This window comes from Clarias gariepinus, chromosome 14, assembly GCF_024256425.1.
Source record: "Clarias gariepinus isolate MV-2021 ecotype Netherlands chromosome 14, CGAR_prim_01v2, whole genome shotgun sequence".
Lineage (NCBI taxonomy): Eukaryota > Metazoa > Chordata > Actinopteri > Siluriformes > Clariidae > Clarias > Clarias gariepinus.
Window position 1 is genome coordinate 4211504 of NC_071113.1, and position 24004 is coordinate 4235507.

Genomic DNA, 24004 nt, shown 5'->3' on the forward strand with positions numbered 1-24004 from the left:
CCCTATGTTCCGGTCTCTCAGATCATCAGATAACTGATGGTACCCAAGACCAAATGCAAGCTCAGGGGTGATCGGGAGTTCTCTGTAGCGGTACCCAAATTGTGGAATGACCTACCATTGAACATTCGTGAGGCCACATCACTGAGGGTGTTTAAGTCCAATCTTAAAACTCACATGTGTTCTCTGGCGTTTAAACCAACATGAGATGTTGATTTTACATATTGTTTTGATTAGATATGTGTGTGATGTGATTTTAATTATGTTTCTTTTTTATATTATTTTATTTTAAGAAATATTTTATATTATTATTATTTTGTTTTTAGTTATTTTTTATTTTATTAGATTACTATTATTTTATTATTTATGTAAAGCACTTTGGGGCATTCTTGTTGTTAAAGTGCTATACAAATAAAGAGTTGAGTTGAGTTGGGTACAGAATGAGTCATCAGAAAAAATGAACAAAATAAACAAAAATAAGAATATCTAAAAAAAAATTAATTGTAGTTGTGTGTATAACATTAAGTAAAGTGTTTTGTGTGTTTCCTTTCATGTTTATATATATATATATATATATATATATATATATATATATTAAAAAGAAAAGTAATATCGCTGTGCGTTGGCGTCCGGGGTCACGTGGTGTCACGTTTGAGCCAATCAGAGCGCTGTGACGCTGTGGCGAGATGATGAGGCGAGAGACTGGCGACGCGAGCGAAGCTGTACCGGCAGTGAGCGTGCGCGCGCGAGAGAGAGAACGATTGAACGAGTGAGTAAGCGAGTAAGCGCTCGTGCTCTTCTTGTCTGCCTGTACGGTTGAACAGTGTTAGCATTAGCGCGCGCTTCAGGCTCCCAGTGCGTTCTCACTTTTCCGCGCGGGTTCCGCTCATCTGCACGCGCGGACAGTACATTCAGTACGAGCTTGGGCGCGTCTCAAATCCATCTCACGTAAGTTACACTGTTAGACGGTTACACCTAACACAGCGCCCTCCGTAGGGCACATCGAGTCATTTAAGACGCGGCCCGTAACTTTACCACTAGCTGTTTTTATTTTATGAAGAAAAGAAATAATTAACGCGTTTAAGAAATAAGACCAAATTTATCGAGATGAAGCATTTTAGCTTATTGATAATAACAGTATGGTGGTGTTGTCTTGTTTTATGATTTGTACAATACGTTCTCTTTGGGTGGAGTTTAGCTCGTTACCTGTTAGCATGCTCGCTGCTGTCAGTGCAGTGCGCTAGCGAGTTAGCGTCGCCTTCTGACAGAAACTTCTAGTGAATAAAGCAGCGTTGTTACAAAGATTAAGTGCGTAATGTTTATATTGAAGGGGTTAGAAATACATGTAGATTGAAATACCTATGTATAGTTGCATTTATACGTGTTTATAAGTGTAAACATTGTGCTTAGCCTCGTTACACTGTAAACTATGGAAGGCCAAAGGGGTCTGTTTTGATGACAGCTGTCACTTTTTGACCATTGAGAGTTTTCCCATATATCTAAAATTCAATTACATGCCCTTATCAGCTGCTCATAAGTATATGTCTTGTGCAGTATTGTTAGTGTTAAGTCTATAAATAAATATTATGAATCAGAAAGTGTGAGGAGAGCATGTATCTGCTCTCTTTAACATACATGACCTCACAGATGACTCTGATTGGCCCATGTCTCAGTGATTGACAGGGGAGAAAGGGGAGGCCCTGCCTATCTTGATACTGCTGCTGGATTAGCTGGCTCGGTCGTGTGTGGTAGTGTTTCCGAGGTTAATTAGTGTATCAACTTGATATGAATTTGTTGAGAGTAAAATCCAAATGTTGTCAGACAATGTACATTTTGATTACATGACAGATGATTTCTCCTTCCCCGCTCAGTGCTTCGAAACGTTGCTTACAACTTCGCTAAATTACAGATCTACGAGAGTCGTGTGTTGGTGTTCTGACTGTTTAGCGTCTCCCTGAATCGAATGGGTGTTGATGGCTAAATGACCCTTTAGACGTCATTGGAGTGAATCTTTCGTTCTGCACGGGGCTTCACAGAAAAAATGACCTCGCTACTCGAGATGTGCTTCTAAGTCTCGGTATCAGGCGTTACATTGATAATCTGCGGCGTCATCGAGGTTCAGACTCATAATGTCTTGACACTTTTATGCACTTCTGTTGCAGATTTGCATAGAAGTGCAATTATAATTGTGGAAAATTTAGTTCCGATGTATTGGGCACTGGTGGCTCAGTGGTAGGTTTCTCGCCTGCCCGCATGCAGGACGCCCAGGTTCGATTCCCAGCCAATGGCCAAACCCCAGTCACTATGATACAGTGCCGGTCCCAAGCCTAAATAAAACGGGGAGGTTGCGTCAGTAAGGTCACCCGGCGTAAAACCTGTGCCAAGTTGTTGTGCGGTTCAGATGGACCGCTGTGGTGACTGGAGCAACTGAAAGACTAACAACAACAACAACAACAACAACAACAGTTCTGATGAGCTGAAAAAAAGTTTTGACACTTTTTGTGCTCCATAATAATAGTCTGGACACCTGGTTGAGCTTCTTTAGATAGCAGTGCTGAGGATAATGTGTGTGTGTGTGTGTGTGTGAGAGAGAGAGAGAGAGAGAGAGAGAGAACATGCAAACACCTTGTCATAATTTAGCATCATAAACACATCCCGGGAGATCTGCAGCCATTATGACACTGGGTGGGAATTAAACAGCTATTTCATTGTTCTCATACACACACACTATGGGCTGTGTGTGTGGCAGGACGAGTTGTGCTGGTCGGACAGGACACCTTGTCCCATTTATTCGGCACATTTGTCTGATGTATTTTCTTAAATTTAAAATTCGAAGTAGATGAGATAATTAATTTGACACTGATCACTAGCACACCCGCCCTCCCACACTCACGTACACACACGCACACACACGTGTGCACATGTAGAGCGTTATCCCCAAGACAAACAGCAGCTGTGTGTTGACTAAAGGCCCAGCCGGTACAGTATGCCGTCCTTCTCCTTGACCTTTTGTCACGGTTACTGTGTCGTACCGGACCAAGCGCTATAATTAGGTAAAACATTTGTGGTTTTCTTTCTTCCAGGAGCACAAAAGAGTTACATAAAGGTGCTGTATGTGAGCAATGTCGTTCCTGTAGCTCGCGTGTCTACGTGTGCAGATTGCTAGCCCAGACGCGCAGGACGAACAGGTTTAACCTCGGAGATATCGTGAACTTAACAATTCCGCTGAGAACAGTTACTGGAGTATCCTGTCCTACAGTCCACAGCCATTTATACACACTATAGAGTTATCGGTTTTATAGCGACTTTTTTTTCCCTTATGCTGCGGTCACAACAGGTAGGAACTCATAACTTCCCACATAAGACTCTGAATTTTGAAACAAAACCATGCAATAAAGCAATGTTTTTTTTTTTATTATTATTCCCCCAAAGCGGGTGTGACCATGTGTCGAGGTGTGTGTGTTGTGTGCGTGCATTTATTCATCTCTGTTGTGGTACAGGGGATGGTGTGATGTGAAAATTCTCTGCGCAGTTAGGTGCCAGTCTCTCAGACACGGATATTTGCATACAATGCCATAAACGAGAGTTTGAGCACTATGCAAACACGGTTGCAGTTTAAAAGTTTACACAGACTCATCCTGTCCTGGACATGAGTGTCATGGTAGTTTTGTGCTTTCAGGAAATATTTTACTGATATATTTGAGTAAGTTTCACCTTGTGGTCACCATCATCGAGCTTCTAGCAGAATCTTGGTTGGATCATTGTCCTGATCAAACTTTTCTCCAGAAGACTTTTTCCTTGTTCATGTGGTCATTACATTTATTCGTCTGTCTCTGATTTGTTGCTTTACATTTTTCCGCGTGTGTTTGTTCAGGAGACACAATGTCCGCCAAAGCCATCTCGGAGCAGACAGGGAAGGAGTTCCTGTACAAACACATCTGCACCACCGCGGCCATCCAGAACCGCTTCCTGTACGCCAGCGTTACGGCCGAGACCGACTGGGAGCGACTCGCTCAGGACCATCCATGGCTCCTCAAACAGGTTTGTGTGTGTGAGTGTTTGTGTGTTAGAGACTGTGTGATACTGCCATCTCTCTCTCTAACTATGTTCGCCTGTCTGTCGTCCTGTACAGCGACTGGTTGTAAAGCCTGATCAGCTGATCAAGCGCAGGGGGAAGCTGGGCCTGGTGGGTGTCGACCTCGACCTCCACGGTGTTCGTGATTGGCTCAGGTCACGCATGATGAAAGAAACCACAGTGAGTCCTGATGTGGGGAGAGGGGGGATAATCAGCACACACTACCGGTTAGTGTGCTGATTATCGGTTATACGAGATAATACATCTGTCTGTGTTTATTCTTAGTGTGTTCTCTCTCTCTCTCTCTCTCTTTCTCTGTGTACTGCTGTCTTTCTAACTTTATATTTACATCCCTGCCTGTGGATCTGTCTGGGTTATTAATTACCTGTTTAACAGCAGTCAGCCTTTGGTGTTTTTTTATTGTCACTGAGGAACATGCACACGCACATATTATACACACAAACACACACACACACACACACACACACACACACACTGCTTTCACACTTCTCGTTTGTGCCTGGGTTTAGGGTTTAAAACAGAGAGACACTTTCACATGAAGAAAGCAACCTTAGTCAGCGTTCTTCATTAATATCAGCATTGCTGTAGAGAAAACCGTTCACTGTTTTGCTCCAGTAAAGTGTGAATGAAGTCACGGGCACATTCAGTACATACAGTATTAAACCTTAAACGTGTTAATAAAAGTTCTTTACCCTCTCCCCCTCCCGCTCCCCAAATGCAGGTCGGAAAGGCGACGGGCATCCTGAAGAAATTCCTCATCGAGCCGTTTGTGCCGCACTCACAGGTGCATAGAAAATATCTTTTATCTGTATATCGCTCTTGACTGTTTATCACGTTGTTTTATTTTTTGTAACATATAAAACACAAGTATATATTAATTACGTGATTTGGTTCTCAGGAGGAGGAGTTTTACGTGTGTATCTACGCCACACGTGAGGGAGATCATGTGCTTTTCCATCACGAAGGAGGTGTGGACATCGGGGACGTCGACTCCAAAGCGCAGCGCCTGATGGTCGGCGTGGACGAGAAACTCACGTTGACCGCGGTGACCGAGAACCTGCTCACACACGTCCCTGAGGAGAAGAAAGAGTGTGTGCACACACAAATACACACGCGGACACACACATTTTTATTTCATCATACATTGTGAGATGTTTTACAAGCATGACATTTACTCTAACCTGTGTCTTTCTGCTCTCAGGGTTTTGGCCAGTTTTATCGTCGGACTCTTTAACCTGTACGAGGATTTGTACTTCACCTATCTGGAGATCAACCCGCTCGGTATGTGTTGTTAATCTCTAATCGAAGGGCGGAGCGAAATAACCGGTTCTGTAAGCTCCCTACAGTCTAGTGTGGTAGATTCACGTCTAGATATATCATGATGGTCATAGTAAAAACGATAATGATATTATCTACAAGTTCAGTTATCGGTCATCCGATTGGTCAAAAGGTGCTGATTAATTACCTGTTGTGTTTTATTCCTTACTTGAAAAAGCTATTTTATTATTTATCTTTTTTTACACATCAGTTGTCACACAGGAAGGTGTGTATGTACTGGACATGGCGGCCAAAATTGACGCCACCGCCGATTTCATCTGTAAACCGAAGTGGGGCGATGTGGAGTTCCCTCCTCCGTTTGGCAGAGAAGCCTATCCCGAGGTAACGCTCGTACCGGGAGTGATGCTTATAACTTATAGATGTGTATCATTATAGTACTTGCAGAATGTGAGGCAACACAATTGGTTGTGTGTGTGTGTAGGAAGCCTACATAGCAGATCTGGATGCTAAGAGCGGCGCAAGTCTTAAACTCACCCTGCTGAACCCCAGAGGCCGAATCTGGACCATGGTGGCGGGAGGAGGAGCTTCCGTTGTCTACAGGTATGACGGGTGTACAGTGAACTGTTACAGAAAACCCTCTGTGCGTCTGTGATGGCCTTCAGTACTGATAGCAGGTTGTGTCTAACCCATGCGTGTGCGGTGGGTGGAATGTAGCTTCAGTTCACAGACAACAGGGTCGCCGCATCGGAGCCAAAGTAGTGATACATTAATAAAGATATCTGCTATAATGCTAAATATCGACACCGATAATCAGGCAACTCCTACTGCGCATGTTTACTCACTTCGCGGTGTGTTGTCACTCAGACATGCATGTCTTCTTTATAAATTTCCAAAAATATATCCCTAAATGAAAGAATCACTACAAAATATAGTTGCTAAGCAACAATGATCTTGCCCAAGCACCTGTGCTATCCCCACCCGTGTGCATCACAAAGATAATGCATTTACAGGAGAAATACGACACTGTTATGACATCGTATATAATTATATATATTTAAGAATGTTATTATCCACTTTTCTGCATAAGTTTAAGCCATCGTCACGATTGACTCATTTGAGAGATAAAAACCCTCTTCTCAATTTCCCACCTCAGTGTCGTGAGATCATATTGGCTCGGGTTGGTGGCGATCGTATAAATCAACCTAGGAGAAGTATAAAAAATTCCATTGGGTGCGTTTTGCATACACCTCATAGTAACTGACTTTGAGTTGAGTAGGCCGCATGACATGCATAGCGAATGTTGTTCAGCTTAGTAAGATCTAAATGTGTACCGAGTTTTTACTTGTATGCGTGCAAGTGTGTATGAGCTATGCAGCAAAATCTTTTGTGAGGCCCGGATGCTAAAAAAGATTCTTAGAAGAAGATAACCTGAATAGAGATGTTTAATCTGTGTGCGAGTGTGTGTGTGTTATCTGCTTTGTGCGTGTGTTATCTCAGTGACACTATCTGTGACCTGGGCGGAGTGAACGAGCTGGCGAACTATGGCGAGTACTCTGGCGCTCCAAGTGAACAGCAGACATATGACTACGCCAAGACCATCCTCTCGCTCATGACTCGTGAGAAACACCCCGACGGTAAGTGTGTGTGTGTTTGGTGCACACTGATATCCTTTACAATAATAATACTTATAATGCTTACAAAATGTGCACAGCCAAGTCGGACAAAGAACGAGCAACACAAAATGCGTGTGTGTGTGTTTGTGGGTACTAACGTACATAATAACACTCCATTCATCCTCTATGTTTCTGTGATTCTCAGGTAAAGTTCTGATCATTGGAGGAAGCATCGCTAACTTCACAAATGTTGCAGCAACATTTAAGGTTAAAAGTCTTCCTTACTCTGTTAATCCACACTTCTGAAATTTTCACTCCGATAAAGCAGATTTCTTCATGCGTTCCTGACCATTGTGCTTGTGTTTTATTTTTAGGGCATTGTGAGAGCCATTAAGGACTACCAGGGTCCTCTGAAGGAGCATGAGGTCACTATTTTTGTGCGTCGAGGTGGACCGAATTACCAAGAAGGCCTAAGGGTGATGGGGGAAGTCGGTAAGTGGAGGGTGGTTTTATTTTCAACAACACTTTACAGACAGACACTTTTCACTCACCATATGGTTATTACTGTTGTATAATTAAATACGATTTCTTTGAAGGGTCAAAGTTATTTGTAATATAACGGGTGGAATTTGATGATGGCAAATTAATAAGAGTGGTGTTCAAGTGTAATAAGTAATAAGAGTGGTGTAATAAGTAATAAGGGCAAAGTAATAAGAGTAATAAGAGTGGTGTTCAAGTGGTGTTCAAGTGAATAATTTAATCTAATTGTAATTAAAACTTTGTCACGGACACAACAATATGCAGTATGATATACAGCGAAATGCTTATCTGACTTAAAAATATAGATAAGATGAAATACAAAGATAAAAAGACTTGTCATTAAAAGAAAAATAACACTGTCACATTACAAGTTACAATAATATTTAATGAAATAAGAAATGTATAAAATGTTACATAATTAATGATTTTTTTTTTTTTTAATGTGTTATATTCACCGTATGATAAAAGATTTCTTTAACATTTCTATTACAAAGTCATCCTTTACTGATAACAGGTCACTGTGTTTGTAGGAAAGACCACTGGGATTCCCATCCATGTCTTCGGCACCGAGACTCACATGACCGCCATCGTTGGCATGGCCCTAGGACATCGCCCGATCCCAAATCAGCCGCCGGTTGCCGCGCACACTGCCAATTTCCTGCTTAACTCGAGCAGCAGTGCCGCGGTGCGTGACCGCCTACAGATATCATTCTTATTGATCCCCTCGTCCAGTTTCATCTGATTCTGAAAGTTTTATGTACACTTTCAGTGCATGGTTCAGATATTTTTATAATTATTGGTTATTGATTTCTCTTCACTCTCAGACTCCAGCAGCGACCAGAACTGCTTCATTTTCTGAGCACACACCTAACAACGACATCACACCTGCTAAAAAGCCCAAACCCGGAGTTCCACCAGGTAACTAGAAATTACTGCACTGACTGATGGAGGACAGTTTAAAAGCTTAGTAGAGAGTAGAAAAGTAGAGCTGTGATATTGTGAGGTGATGGAAGGAGCTATCTAGTTCGAGGAGGGATGTCATGGCTGACTTGCACTTGGTCTCTAGCTTGTACTTTGAGCCTGCAAACTAAAGGATCATGAGGTCTAGCTCATTATTCTAGTCTTTTGGGAAAAGGCTTCTCCAGTGTATTGAGAGAGTCTCCGACTGATCCTTGAAGATTAATTACAAATCGGATTTAAGACACACACACCCACACACACAAGTGGTCACTGTGTTATAGTAAACGGTACATGCGTGCACGGATGTTGATTATACCAGTGAGAGACGAGCACTAAGACCCAGCGGGGGAAACGATTTAACCACAATTTCGCAGCGCAAGAGAGAGGAAAAACCGTTGGCTTAGTTGTGATCACGTGACACTCACCGTCAAAACAAGAAGCACATACGTGATACTCGGTGCTCGTAAACCAAGACTTGCTCATTTTTCAAGACAAAATTAATTAATAATCCTTGCTTGTCTTGCGGAACACTCACAAACTGTTACTCATAATCCGAGGTTCCATCGCAATCCGTTTCAGCCACCCAAAAATACTACTAATATTACGAATTACCAACACTATAATTATATTTTTGCATATATAAAAGTTTAGTAAAAACTTTAAATGAAGTAAAGTATGAAATAAATAGAAATTAAACCTCATTTAACCTTAATCTATGATTAATTTTGTCACCAGCTGCTTTAAAAACCAAACTGAAATGGGCTCCCTTTTCTTCTTTCTGACAATCTTGCTAACATTCTTTCTCTTTTTGCAAAAGAAAAAAAATATATAAACTCTTGGCTTTTTCGCTGACACAAACAGGTTTTGAACCTGGAAGTACATGCAACTTAGCCAGGGTTCGACTCTTAGACAGGCCCGTTCGTTCGTATGGCGAATATGCTTCGTATGCGGATGCAAAGTTTTAAAGACGGAAAAATTTGTGAGGAGGAGCGTTCGTATCGCGTGTCGAGGTACCACTGTAATGGGTTAATGTGAGGGCGAGTGTAGGTGAGCTTTACATCTCTCTGCCATGCCCACTGGTAGTGATGTGATTTAGGATTTTCCTTTAAGCACTAGTTTCTCATCTTTCTTGGATAGAGGGAGTTTGGGACTCCTGACCAAATGACCCTTTTTAGATAAGGATTTGGTCTGAGAGCATCTTGAGAAGTTTACGTTGCTTGAGAAGTTCATTTTTCTCGGCCGTGAGTGTAGATCACATCGGGAATACATAGCTTATTATATTTCATAACGAGGGTTAAAGATTATAAACTTTTTTATAATAATAACATTTTCCTTCACTGCAATTGAAGATAGCACAGTGTCTCCAAACACACACTCATGCCTCTTCATCATTTGCTTATTCTCTTCGCTTGTCTGTATTTTGGTCATCCTTTTTAAACGATCTGTTTTTCCTTTTTCACAAAAATTTTAATTTTGCCCTCTTCTCCTTTTTCTTCTGTTCCTTTATACAACCCTTCTTCATTCCTTTTTTTCACTCCTTCAAACTCATCAACTTCAAACTCTTTTAAGTGTCCTCTCTCTACCAAACTCGGTCGGTGAAGAGTGCATGCAGCACCAGAGTCAAAGGTAAGAGGTCAAGGGTCGTGCCACTTCCTGTTTCATCCTTCCTTGCACTCTTGCACTTCAGTGGCTTTGTGAACGTTACAATAAAAAATTAATTGATTGTTTAATTCAGGGTGAGGCAGGATTCCTAGCTAGGCATGTGTCTGTACAAGGCAGATTTTTTTTACCAAGTAAAAACACACACACACACACACACACACAGTTCTTTAGAGCTCAGACATGGCAGGTGGGTTGGGGGGGAATCCTACCTTCCTAATGAACCTCCTTCACAGCCAAACAGTGATCTATGATCAGCACATGCCTGGTTTTAGTCCAAAGGGTGCTTTCACATACAAAGCGTTTAGTCCGTGTGTTCTCCCCATCGGTGCGGTTCTTTGGGTAGGTGAGAACACACTCTGGTAAACATCCACCTCTGAATGGATTAACTGCAGGAACTCACTCACAAGCTAAGTAGAGAGCCGTAGTGCTGGAGCAGACAAGTGGCAGGTAATGGTAGAGCTGCAGCACACTATTTTACATAATTAGTTTTTTGGTTTGCACTAAGTGTGAAAGCGCCCTCAGGTTACCGTGTCAAAGAAGCGAATATCCTGAATGAAGGTGTTTTCCGGTTAAAATGATTTGCAATTAATCCGGAGCATGTCGTGGGTGTGATTGCGTGGTCTTACTAACTCACCTGTAGCGTGTCTCTCACTTCTGTGTGCTTTTACATATAATAAAGGTTTGTGTGTGTGCTAAAATTATACCAATCTGGTCTGTCTGAACTGAGTAGTTCAGTTTAAAATAAGTTTGATTTCTGATTTGTAACATGTTTGTTTATTTTTTATTTATGTATTTCTGTCTTTATATGATGAACAGAGCGCAAGAGAACAGCAGAGCGGAGCAGAGGTAGGGACGAGGGTTCTACCTGCTGCACAATCTGTTTCTCTCTCTCTCTGACCCCTGGATTTGCTGTGGCTCTGTGGTGTGAACATATTAACTGATTGGTTTGGTAAACATGGGCCTTGTTTCATGACTATACGCTCCTGCTCAATTCCTCTTCTGTTTAAGTAAAGATGTAGAGGTCTAGAAACCTCAGAAAAGGAACAGCGAAAGGAAGTGTCTGTAAAACTGACTCTTGTAGATGGGGGGGCGCGGGGTGGGTGGTAAAATCTATTCCGTTATGGATCACAATTTTTTGTGTGGTAATTCACGTATCGCTACGCTGACCCCTAAATCTTTTTATTAATATTTTTATTATTATTTTTATGATGAAGCCTCAGATAAACTATTTTATTCCGAGTGGCGCAACATAAGTGTATTTTTATTCCGCTACATTATCAAAACTCGTGCATATTAAAAGCCTCTGATCTGCCTTTTTAAAGATGTAAAATTGTGAAAAAATCTGAGAAAAATGTCATATCTAATTGGGAAGTTTAAAAAAATCATGATGTTTATAGAATGGCAGTTTTAATCGAATCTGTCCTGAGGTGACTGAGGATTCCTGTCTCTTTACTGATTTAGAGTGGAAAATATACATCGCTCATCAGAGTTATCGTTGTAGCACATTGCTTATAAAGCTGGAGGTCAGAAATTGTCATCAAATTACAACTTCATACGTTAACTTTTATTTTGCCAGTGCATGCTTTGTAGTTGAAGGTGTGAGAGTGTGACTAAAGCATGATTGGATTGTGAAATCAAAGTAAAATCAGGGATGAAAAACCCTATTTTGGTGTGTGTGTGTGTGTGTGTGTGTGTGTGTGTGTGTGTGTGTGTGTGTGTGTGTGTGCGCGCGCATGCTCATGTTTTCTGAAGTAAGAAAATTGTGGGAACAGTGCTCACTGATTGTGTTCTGTTATTCTCTTATATTCTTGCCTTTGCATTTTCCTCTGTCAGCCTGTAATTATTATTGGGAGGAGCTGTGTGTGTGTGTTTGTGTGTGTGGCAATTATCGGGTAAGTCAGTACACTGGGATAAGAAAGACATGCATTTCTGGGTGTGTGTGTTTAATTAGTTATCAGATTAAAAAAATGAGGAACTGATCCAAACAGGAGCTTATGGTACTTGACAAACTGCAACTCACAGACAGACAAGTCATTAAGTGATCCACAGATGCTCGAGGTATTTCTTTGATTGTGTGCAATTGTATCTGTACAGTAGAAGCGCTAGGAAATTGTCAGGAAAACAATAGAAAATAAAATAATAGAACAATAGAAACAAATAAAAAAATGTAACTTAATAATTGTTTTAAATGTACAAAAATTAATAAAGTACACGCAAAAGGAAAAATATTTGCAAAATTTTAAATTAAATATCCTGCAAATCCAAAGTTAGTAACATTTTTGGCATTTTTCAGATAACAAATAATTAACACGTTAACAATCAATAATTGATTAATCATTAATAATATATTTTTCAGTAGTATTTAAAGAGTTCAAGCTGCAGCATGTTTGTTTTGACAGACAAACGTTTTAAAATGCAAATAAAAACAATAACACGATAAAAGGCCGCTCTTGCTTGACAATGAGATCGCCTAAACTGCAAGTTTGCTCTCTTGTGATGTACAAGTTAATTCAAATGGAAACTTGATAAATGTTTTGTAAAAATCACCACTGTAAAACTGTACATCAAGTTATACTGCAAAAATCAGTGCTACTTTTTAAAAATAATTATTTATTTAAAGTATGTGTGGAATAAAAGATTAAATACAGTGATGTAAATTTTGAAGGTGCAAATGACACAAAGGAACAAAGTATTATTATTATTATTATTGTTATGTAGACATCATGTTGTGAGTAAATATGACTAATTACAAGTTGACTGTGGTGTAAGTCCTGCTTTTAAGCACCATTAGTTCCTGTTTGTCCTAATTTTGGGATGCTGGAATCTCTAAATCTCTCTCTCTCTCTCTCTCTCTCTCTCTCTCTCTCTCTCTCTCTCTCTCTCTTTCTCTCTTTAGCTAAAGCTACAACTCTGTTCAGTAAGTCCACCAAGTCGTTAGTGTGGGGGATGCAGACACGAGCGGTTCAGGGAATGCTGGACTTCGACTACGTCTGTTCTCGTGACGAGCCCTCGGTAGCTGCCATGGTTTATCCTTTCACGTAAGTATAACTGGAAAACTTCCCTCATTATGGCTTTGACTGAGTTTTTCTGTCTCTTAGAGTTAATACGACGAAACGCTAGTCATGTTACTAAGAAACCAAAAGGCTTAAACTCGAGTCTTGAAGATGTCCAGAAAGGTTACAGATGCTGGAGACTCCTTTCATAAACGATAAACTCTTACAGAAAGCCTGACCTTAAAATGCAGCTGTTATGGAGAATTAATCCAAACCTTCTGACCAATCAGGATGCAGACCTCAAGAACAATTGCCCTATAATCCAATTTTTACCCTGTGTGTTTATGTGGATCAGAGGAGACCACAAGCAGAAGTTCTACTGGGGTCACAAGGAGATCCTGCTCCCCGTTTATAAGAACATGGCCGACGCTATGAGGAAGCACCCGGAGGTGGACGTCCTGATCAGCTTTGCGTCTCTCCGCTCGGCCTTCGACAGCACTATGGAGACCATGAACTACCCCCAGGTAAGGAATAGCCATTGGGATGATGGGCTCATTAGGCCTATAATGATTTATGAATAGGATTAAATACAGGATTAAGGTTACTAGTTTTCTCACGTTGGTGAGCCCAAGATGAAACAAGTTCGGACTGAACTGTTTTGGAAAATCAGGTTTTAAAATGCCACACCTGGAACACCTGCTTTCTCACTTCAAACACATAACCCTCACCATGGTAACAGCAAACTTTATTCACCTTTTACCTTTTTCATCTGTAAGTTATCTTAAAAAAATACTTTTGTTATATGAATTATTATGACATTTATAATACAATAATTGGAAAAAATCTATATAAAACATTGGAAAAACGAATATGTCTAATATTTAAAAGCATGAAAAAATGAGTAATCTACACTACTCACAATAAGTTAGGGATATTATTGACATGAGTGCTTTTCCTATTTGCTCTGAATTTTAATAAAATAAGTAAAAGTTCCCTTTGATATTACTAATAATGTATGAGAAGAAACACTATTTTCATTAGTTTAAAGTTTATTACCCCAAAAATTTTGACAATAGCAGCCCCAAATAATAAAAGACAGGCGTCTCATGCTTCTCACTAGCTTCATGATGTTGTTTTGAGGCAATGCGCTCCCCTCTTCCACAAGTGCCACACACAGATCTGCCAGGTCACGTGGGGGTAGGGTTTACGATCATCCAGTCTCTGCTTCAACTGGTCCCAGACGTGCTCTATGAGTTCAGGTCAGGGGACATTAATGGCCATACCATATGAGGCTCCAACTTTCTGAAGTCTAACTGTGTCTATTCTGCCACGATGTGGTGGAGCATTATCATCCATGAACATAAAGTTGGGGGTGTGCTGGAGGAATTAAGGGGATGGTGTTGGGTTTTATGATGTCTCTAAGGTAAGAATGTGCAGCTGTGTGGCAGTTGCATAACGATGTCTGAGTGCATAGGTCCTTAGGTACTGGTCATCGTTGCGGTCTGTCACTTATGGGGCTCCACTCCTTAGTCTGTCATGAACTCTGCCAGTAGTTCTGTGTCTTGATGCAAGTCTGCTGATGACACGTTGAGACACACCAAGTTCACGAGCAACATCTGACTGCCTGCCACCGACTCGAAGGCGCGCCATGGCCAGGTGGCGTTGCTCATCTGTTAAGTGACGTCGTGTGTTCATGGCTGTTTGAACAATGAACTTGGAATGACTTACTGACAATACCAGCTTTTTATACCCACAGAATGTTGAAATTAATGACACATTGAAAAAGGTTGTCTTTTGGGATTGGCCCCAATATAAGGCACACCTGTACACAGTGAGACCATTACATAGACACACCTAATTTTGTGTTTTTACATCACCCCAATACAATCGCCTCCCTATCCCAAAAATGTCTGAAGTAAAACAAACACCGTATGTATGACATCCACTAAGTCTCTCACAATATCCACAATATCCATAACTTACATCAAAATACTATCAAATAAACTAAAGAAATGTGGGTGTGATTATTTTATTTTATTTTTTTTTAGATCCACACTATAGCAATCATAGCCGAGGGAATCCCTGAGGCGCTCACACGGAAACTCATCAAAACGGCAGATGAAAAAGGGGTCACCATCATCGGCCCAGCCACGGTAAACACACACACACACACCTGTGGGCACACACCACGAGCTGATCTCCATCCCAAATCACATACAGCATCCGTGCAAACATGCTGCACGGTTTGTAGGTTATTAGCAAAGCGTTTCAGATGGAATACCTTGCTGCTTGTGTTTGATTTATTTGAGGTGGGCGGGATTAAGCCGGGCTGCTTTAAGATTGGGAACACTGGCGGGATGCTGGACAACATCCTGGCGTCGAAGCTGTATCGCCCTGGCAGCGTGGCATACGTGTCCCGCTCGGGGGGCATGTCTAACGAGCTCAACAACATCATCTCTCGCACAACGGACGGCGTGTACGAGGGCGTGGCCATCGGCGGAGACAGGTGAGGCGCTCTTCGCGAGAAGAGCTGTGTGAAAATAAGTGGACATGTTACCATGCCAACAATCACTGTAAATTATAGGATGGAGCGATCAGCAAATAAATTAGTTGTTTCTATAGAAACAATAAGCGTTAATATGAACCTGCGCTGCTGTCCGAGCAGCTGTTAGAGAATTAATCAACACTTTCTGACCAATCAGAGCGCAGAGTTCAGTGGTGGTGTAACACATGCTCCCGTATTAACACAGATATCCCGGATCAACCTTCATGGACCACGTGCTGCGATATCAGGACACGCCCGGGGTGAAGATGATCGTGGTGCTTGGAGAGGTGAGGCTGCTTTACACAGCGTAACACTTCTTTACAAGCACACGTGTAATGTCACTTCCTGTGGCTCCTGTGAGTGATGGCATAGAAAATGCTGTTCTAGTCTTCCTCCCTTTCCTTCCTCCTTTACAGTCTTTGTGTGTGTGTGTGTGTGTCTATGTATGTGTGTATGTGTGTGTGCAGATCGGCGGTACAGATGAGTATAAAATCTGTGAGGGCATTAAGGAGGGCAGGATCACTAAACCTGTGGTGTGCTGGTGTATCGGTACCTGCGCCACACTCTTCTCCTCCGAGGTCAGTATTACGCATCTTTGTGTGTGTGTGTGCACGCAAAAAACACACTTACAAACCTCGTTTATTTCTGCTGTAGATCAAGGGGTGTATTCGACTGGAGAAATTCTAGAACTTCGAATCAAAGGGAAAACTGTTATGTGAAAAGTATTCTAGAGTCCTCTTTGTGAATTTTGCATATGAATTCCAGTTCTAGAACTTCTCCAGTCGAATAGGCCCCAAGACGTGCTTCCAGGTGAAGGCAGGGCATAAACCATTTAAGGAGCATTTAATTGGAAGACCATCTAATTGGTACAGGATGAGTCATTAAAAAACTGGACAAAATGTGTGTGTGTGCTTCAGGTGCAGTTTGGCCATGCGGGTGCGTGCGCTCATCAGACCTCGGAGACGGCTATGGCGAAGAATGAGGCGCTAGCGGAGGCCGGGGTTTACGTTCCCAAGAGCTTTGATGAGCTTGGAGACGTCATCAGGTATAAAATAATCTAAAACCAGTTATCGTCAAAGTCTAGAACAATCCTAATCACTCAAAAACAGTATGTGACAAAATATACAGTATTTACTTCAAGATTGAATGAAAAACTTTTATTTTAGGTTTGAAGAATGTAAAAAATGAAAATTCAGGAAGAAATAGTTGAGTTTCTACTCGATGCTGTTAGAATTTCTGAGTGATCATCCAGTGAAATCTCATAAAACGTGTGTGTGTGTGCGCGCATGTGTTGCGATTGGTCAGGACGGTGTACGAGGAACTGGTGGCGAGTGGCGTTATTGTTCCTGCGCAGGAAGTTCCCCCTCCCACAGTGCCGATGGATTACTCCTGGGCCAGGGTGAGTCTCTCACTTCTTTAGGTGCTAGCCCTTAATGCTCAGAGTATTTTAACCATTAAATGTTTTTCTCAATAAACGTCTATAGGGCTGTGCAGTGTAGAGTGACAAATCCTTTTTTAAGCACAAAATAGGCAACATGATGAACTGAATTTCATTTAATTTTAACCAACTATACAAACTGCAAAAAATAAAGAAATAAATGGGTCACAGCTGCAAAGAAATAGCACAGATACACATGATCACGTGTTTTTATGGTTGTTTTCGGGTGTTTCTATGACTAAAGTAAGAATAATAATATGCTAATCTTGAGAGTTTTCTTTTTTGATGATGTCACTCCCATATTCTGGTCATGTTAAAATTTACCCTTAAAAAAATTATTCATAACTTTCATTCCACTGGACATCTGAAAACCCAGATACACAGTTTGAAGTCTGAAACCTTTCTGTTAACACACACCAGTATGTGTGTGGGAACATGACTGACTTGGCAGTGCACTGTTTTGTCACTGTTATTGTGATACAAGTCGTTTGTGACGAGAGTGTTCTATAAGAGGACATGGCATACGATAAACTGGACACGGGTGAAAGGAGATTGGGAGTGATGTTTATGTGGACCTTTGTTGACTGTGTGTGTGTGCGTAGGAGCTGGGTCTGATCCGTAAGCCAGCCTCCTTCATGACGAGTATCTGTGACGAGCGAGGTCAGGAGTTGATCTACGCTGGGATGCCCATCACTGAGGTCTTTAAGGAGGAGATGGGTTTAGGTGGAGTTCTCGGCCTGCTCTGGTTCCAGCGGAGGTACACACTGGCCACAAATGTAATAGTATCCCTATCCCTTAATTCCACTGTGGGAAGGCCACTTGATTCACTTGATAGGCCACATATAAACACCTTCATTTGTCCACTGAGACCAAAAAGAAAACCCCTTAAAAAAAAAAAATATCACATACTTATTCTGGTGCGTGTGTGTGTCCTTCACCCTCTCCCTCATGGCAGGTTGCCCCGGTACGCGTGTCAGTTCATTGAGATGTGTCTGATGGTGACGGCGGATCACGGTCCCGCTGTATCCGGAGCTCACAACACCATCGTGTGTGCTCGTGCTGGGAAAGACCTCGTCTCCAGCCTCACATCCGGCCTGCTCACCATTGTACGTCCCGCATCTCTCACACACACACACATACACACACACACACACACACACACACACACACACACACAAACAACAGTGTTCCACTGCACTGCACTTCCATGTAAACGGGTGTGGGCGTGGTTATGGGTGGAGCATCATTATTGTTTTGGTAATCCCGATCAAAGACACTGCATAACAGAGAGAGCGAGAGAGACAGAGTTATATTTAATCACCTTACAAAGTGAATCTAAAAAACATTAATACAGTAAGATGAGTCTAACTTAGGGTAAATTACAGGAGTTCTTATTCTCTGTTTATCTCACACGCACACCTGTAATCTGTAAGTTTGTCTTTCCCCAGCAAATAGCTGCCTTTTCTTCTTATCTTCTTCCTCACCTAGGTGTCTGGTTACAGTTGATGTCCTTGTATAATGTTGTTTACTCCAGTGTGCGCTTGTGTGTGTGCATACGTCACTCAAACGATATTCAGTACAGGGTATTTTGACCTGAGTTTAACTACAAAAAAAAGTACAGTACGAAATTTTCCTTATCGTTATGTCCAAGGACTTGTACCTACTGTCGGAGGAGAATGTGATGTGTCGATTTTAATCAGTGTGTGTGTTTCATTTGTAGCTCTCTCTGCTAGCCCGTGCCAGCCAAAATACACAAATCCTGTACTTGAGTTACAGTAGAGACCCCAAGTGCAAATATTACTCAAGTACAAGTAGAAGTACAGAAGCACTCATCTTCCAGTTTACTTAAGTATCAAAAGTACTGGACTTGTATTAATACTTGTATTCTATTAACTCTCTGTCTCTGTATCTCTCTCTCTTTCCTTCCCAATTGTAAATGTGCAGTTTTTATCGCTGTCTCTAACCAGCTCCGTTTCTTATTTCAAACACCTGATATGTCATTAGGTGAGTGTCGATATAATTACACATAATAGTCAGCAAAAACTACCACTTCAAATACTACAGGCTCAGATATTTTCTTTAATAAAACTACTCATGTAAAGTACATAGATATGTAAATTATGTCCAGTAATGAAACGTACTTCGTTACCTCCCACCTCTGCTGCTAACTGACACACACTCTGTGGCTATCTCAATAGAACGTTTTAGGAGAAGACACCTTATACATATATAAAAATAAAATGTGTGTATGTGTGTTACAGGGCGATCGGTTCGGTGGTGCTCTGGACGCAGCTGCTAAACAGTTCAGTAAGGCGTTCGACAGCGGCATGCTGCCCATGGAGTTTGTCAACAAGATGAAGAAAGACGGCAAACTCATCATGGGCATCGGACATCGTGTCAAATCAGTGAGACACACACACACACACACACACATACACCAAATACACATTACTGTTCCATTTAGACCTGTACTCTTTTCCATGAATCAGAAGGCCTCTAAAAGTGTTGTCTCGATGCTGTTCTGACCGTCATGACTTGTCTGTAAAAGTCACTCTTCGCTCAGTCACCAAACCTTATAACATTCACAGATCACTTCAAACACAGTTGCTGTTGAACTGCACGCACTTGCTTTAACACCTAGGCACTTGTTGCTGCATGTAGTGGCATCTGCCATCATGAACATGTGTGGTGGTGTGAGAATGAACATCAATGTTACAGTGAGCTGTGTGTCTACAGCAGAAATGCCTGGCTGTAACACCTCTTTTTAATGAAGCAGTGTTAACGCTTCCAGACTGCAGAGACCTTAAAGTCTGGAAGTGATGTTGATTCATTATTTATTATGTAATGTATATTGATCATAATAATAATGATGGTTGTGTGTGTGTCTGTTATCAGATTAATAATCCAGATATGAGAGTGCAGATCCTAAAGGACTTTGTAAAGCAGCACTTCTCCGCCACACAACTGCTGGACTACGCTCTGGATGTGGAGAAGATTACCACCTCCAAGGTGTGTGTGTGTATGCGCATGCGTGTCTCTCACATATACATATATCACACATATGTGTGAGTCTGTGTGTGTGTGTGTGTGTGTGTGTGTGTGTGTCTCTGTCTGGGTGCGTCTGTGCATGTGTGTGTGTATTTGTTTTGTGTTTGTTTTTTTTAGTGTTCTTTCTCTCTCTCTCTGTTACAGAAGCCAAATCTGATCCTGAACGTAGACGGTTTTATCGGCGTGGCGTTTGTGGACTTGTTGCGAACTTGTGGAGGATTCACTCGGTAAATACATACACTCCTAAAGAGCACTCGCTACTAAACACACTTCAGCAGGCGTCCATGAATTGTAACACTCTCTGTGTGTGTGTGTGTGTGTGTGTGTGTGTGTGTGTGTGTGTGTTTTAGAGACGAGGCGGACGAGTTCGTGGAAATTGGCGCTCTAAACGGGATTTTCGTTCTGGGACGCAGCATGGGCTTCATCGGTACAGCACCATACACACACCACAACACCATGGGCTGTGTCACAAACCACACTGTGGGGTACTTAAGTAGTGTGTCTGAGTAAGACCAGAGAATGATGACACACTAAACAGCGCACCACCAGAGGCTGCTGCATAGAGGAATCTGTTTTTATTGTGTGATTTGGGACACAGCCACGAATCTAACGCTATAACGTCTTCTTGCTCATGTTTCCTATGCCCTAGGTCACTACCTGGACCAAAAGCGGTTGAAACAGGGCCTGTACCGGCACCCATGGGACGACATCTCCTACGTGCTTCCTGAGCACATGTCCATGTGACCGTCATGGCTGCTGTTTTATGTCTCTAACCCTATGGGAAGTGTTTCATTCAGAGTATAAACCGGAGGTGGCGGGAGAATTAAGTGCGCTAGTCATATTTACATGCCAATTAGGGAACACTTATTTAACTTCTGACCCTGCATCTCCGTGCTGCACCTTGCACGCACATGTGCACAATAACACGCACGCACGTACGTCGACTTCCCCTTGTACTTTTTGCGCTTTAGCAACTTTTTACTCACACACTCCAGCAGCAAGAACACTAAAGCCTGCTAGCAAGAAAACCAACTGGTTATGTGTAACGATCAGCTGGTTCCGAAAGTAACCCTGTAGTTGACTGCTTAACATGATAATGGCTACCAGATAACTACTCAGCTTGATAACTAGCACTCAAGCATACTAACTGGGATCATGGCTTACTATGTTGTTAATTAATTAGCTTAAGAACTGGTCGACTTGCAAATAGCTAACTTAAACGACATTCCTGTTAGTATACTTTTAGTTCAATCAAAATTAACTGAAGCTCAATTTTTTACAAACTTTGATAACAAGCTGACTAGCAGAAGCTGTTTAATGGATGTATGCTAGCTAATTAAAAGCTAGTTATCAGTGTGATTTAATAGATGCTTTCACAACTAACGTTTGCCAATCACTTTTATTATCTAGTGTGACAACTAGCTTGGATTATGACCACTTGTATTGCTAACAGGAAGCTAGTTATTAATACGGCTAGTTTTCACAGTAGGTCATAAGTAGGAGTAGTAGGAGTAGGAGTATCTGAGTAGGAAGTTCTCTAACAGTTATGAAACCAGATGATAAGATGGCACTAATAACTAGCCTCCTGTTAACTACCGTAATAACAAGGCTGGTAACTAGTGGTCTTGCTAACCATGATAACTAGCCGGCTTCATAACTAGCTTGTTAGATTGATAAATGTTTAGTGCCAGGTTGCAAAGCATTCTGGGTCATTCTTTTGGGCTTGAAGTTGACGAGGGGAAGATGACTTTTTTTCTATAAGGATTTCTTTTTTAAAGTTTAGTTTATTTCTCACACACACACTCTCTCTTACACACACTCCTGCTTTACTCAGTAATAAATATAATAAAAGCAGCTTGCACACTTGTAGCTTTGTGTCTGGGTTTAGGTCAGTTTATGCTTGTTACTGAAACTGGAAGAAAAATAATTTAATGTCTGATGTTACTATGTTTGAGATTGAGGGGGAGAAAGACTGATTGATGTGTTACAGATTCATGTGTTAGAGCCTCTCTGCATGATCTAATACTTTTCTAATCACGCAACCCACTTCCTGTTTGTTTGTTTGCTGTTTGGGTAAGACTGGGATTCTCCGTTACAGCTCTGTTTTTAAATTTCCCTATTTAAATATCAAATCAAACAGCTTTTTGCTATGTCATATTTTTTTTCTTTCTTTTTCTTATTTAAAATACATGCCTAAAACTGTAATATTGTAGAATATAATAAAGTAATTCTTGGTTATACGTGTGTCTGGACAGGATATGTTTAGCATCAGTTTCATATATGGGTTCGTTTTGATCCAAGCACAAGGGTGGAAAAAAATAAAACCATTATGTAAAAATAAATTGTAGGTTTATTACATAGCGGTGAGCTTACTAGCTGGTTTTAAAAATGTCATCTTCACTAATATATTTAGCTATTAGAAAGTTATTAAGCGGGATAGTTTTCACTGTAGCTTCATAGAAGGAGAAATTGCACCTTGACATATTCTGTGAAATTTGTAAAAAAAAAAAAGCCACATACGTGATAACTTACATTTACATTTAGGCATTTGGCAGACGCTCTTATCCAGAGCGACTTACAAAAAGTGCTTTAATGTTTACATAATTGGATACATACTTACTATTATTATTATTATATTAACTTCCTATTAGCCGGTGTAATAACTAGCTCTACGTTAAGTGTAATAGCACATTTTAACAACAAACAGTGCTCTGTAACGAGCACTGTTGGTTGTTAAACCTTTTTCCTGATAATGTTCCAATACTGGCCCTTGAGAATCACAGGAAACTGTAAGCATAAATTTTCCAGTTGACTTTTTAACTTTTTCTCTGTCGGTGGTTGAGGATGTTTTCGTTCCATACCCTGCCGTTTACTCTTAGGCTCGTAGTGATGAATCTGTGTCTCATCACCAGTAATGATTTTCTTTAAGAAACTTCCACTCTTCCTAAAGTATTGGTAGAGTACACAAATTTTGTTTGCAGATATTCACACATTTCTGTTTATGCTTTTCCGTAAGTCGTTGCAGCACTGAATTTCTGCACACTACCCTCCTTTGTGCAAATCACAAGGGGGCAATAATTTTGCTTGCGCTGCAGTTACAAATGAACTGATGTAATACGTTCACACCTGCACAGCAGTGACTGGGGTGACAGTGGCCTTAAACAGAAAGTGCTGATAGGAGAGTGTTGTTTATAGCAAATAAACAAAAGGAACTTAAGTGTATTTACATTGCACAGTCATGCATTCTGAGTGTGCCACCTATACAACTTCAGCACTGTTATTTCCACTGTAAAAATATTAAGTAGTCCCTGTAAGCTATACAGTTTAGCTTTTCTAATTGATGTACTGTATATTAGTGTAGGTGTTTGTTTACATTGAGCAAGTAGCTCATCTAAGGCACTGCAAAAGCTTCATCAAATTCTGGCCAGACAGTTTTATACGACAAACTCTGGTTGGACAGACTGTATACACAGCCATACATACATTATCTCACAAAAGTGAGTACACCCCTCACATTTTAGCAACCTCTTTATTATATGTTCTAATTAATTTAATTGATTGTTTCCCCTCAGAATTCTACACACAACACCCCACTCATGATTTGTAAAGGCACACACCTGTCAACTAAGGGACCTTGTATAGACAGGTGTGTGCCTTTCCAAATCATGTCCAATCAACTGAATTTACCACAGATGGACTCCAATTAAGCTGCTGAAACATCTCAAGGATGATCAGCGGAAACAGGATGCGTCTGAGCCCAATTTTCAAATTCAAATCAAATTCTTATTCAAATTTTATTTGTCACATACACAAACATACACAGTACGAAATGTA

At 41.1% G+C, this 24004-nt stretch overlaps 1 protein-coding gene across 4 annotated transcripts; it reads left to right on the forward strand.

Annotated features, from left to right (window-relative positions):
• Positions 1 to 680: 680 nt before the first annotated feature.
• Positions 681 to 22410, forward strand: LOC128541104 (ATP-citrate synthase-like). Of its 4 annotated transcripts, none has more exons than XM_053511271.1 (30): positions 681 to 766; positions 3872 to 4038; positions 4130 to 4252; positions 4815 to 4877; positions 4992 to 5182; positions 5295 to 5374; positions 5622 to 5752; positions 5853 to 5971; positions 6869 to 7005; positions 7190 to 7251; positions 7359 to 7476; positions 8055 to 8209; positions 8349 to 8442; positions 10054 to 10110; positions 10963 to 10992; positions 13043 to 13184; positions 13495 to 13663; positions 15188 to 15292; positions 15449 to 15645; positions 15890 to 15971; positions 16152 to 16262; positions 16602 to 16729; positions 16990 to 17083; positions 17725 to 17879; positions 18078 to 18228; positions 19384 to 19527; positions 20018 to 20131; positions 20315 to 20397; positions 20521 to 20597; positions 20820 to 22410. In XM_053511271.1, exons 2-30 carry the CDS (start codon positions 3880 to 3882, stop codon positions 20912 to 20914), a joined length of 3366 nt encoding a protein of 1121 aa, XP_053367246.1. In that variant the 5' UTR covers positions 681 to 766; positions 3872 to 3879; the 3' UTR covers positions 20915 to 22410. The 4 variants fall into 4 exon arrangements, with proteins under 4 accessions (XP_053367246.1, XP_053367245.1, XP_053367247.1 ...); XM_053511270.1 differs by having other exon boundaries at positions 718 to 945; XM_053511272.1 differs by lacking the exon at positions 10054 to 10110 and having other exon boundaries at positions 730 to 945.
• The last annotated feature ends 1594 nt before the right edge of the window (positions 22411 to 24004 follow it).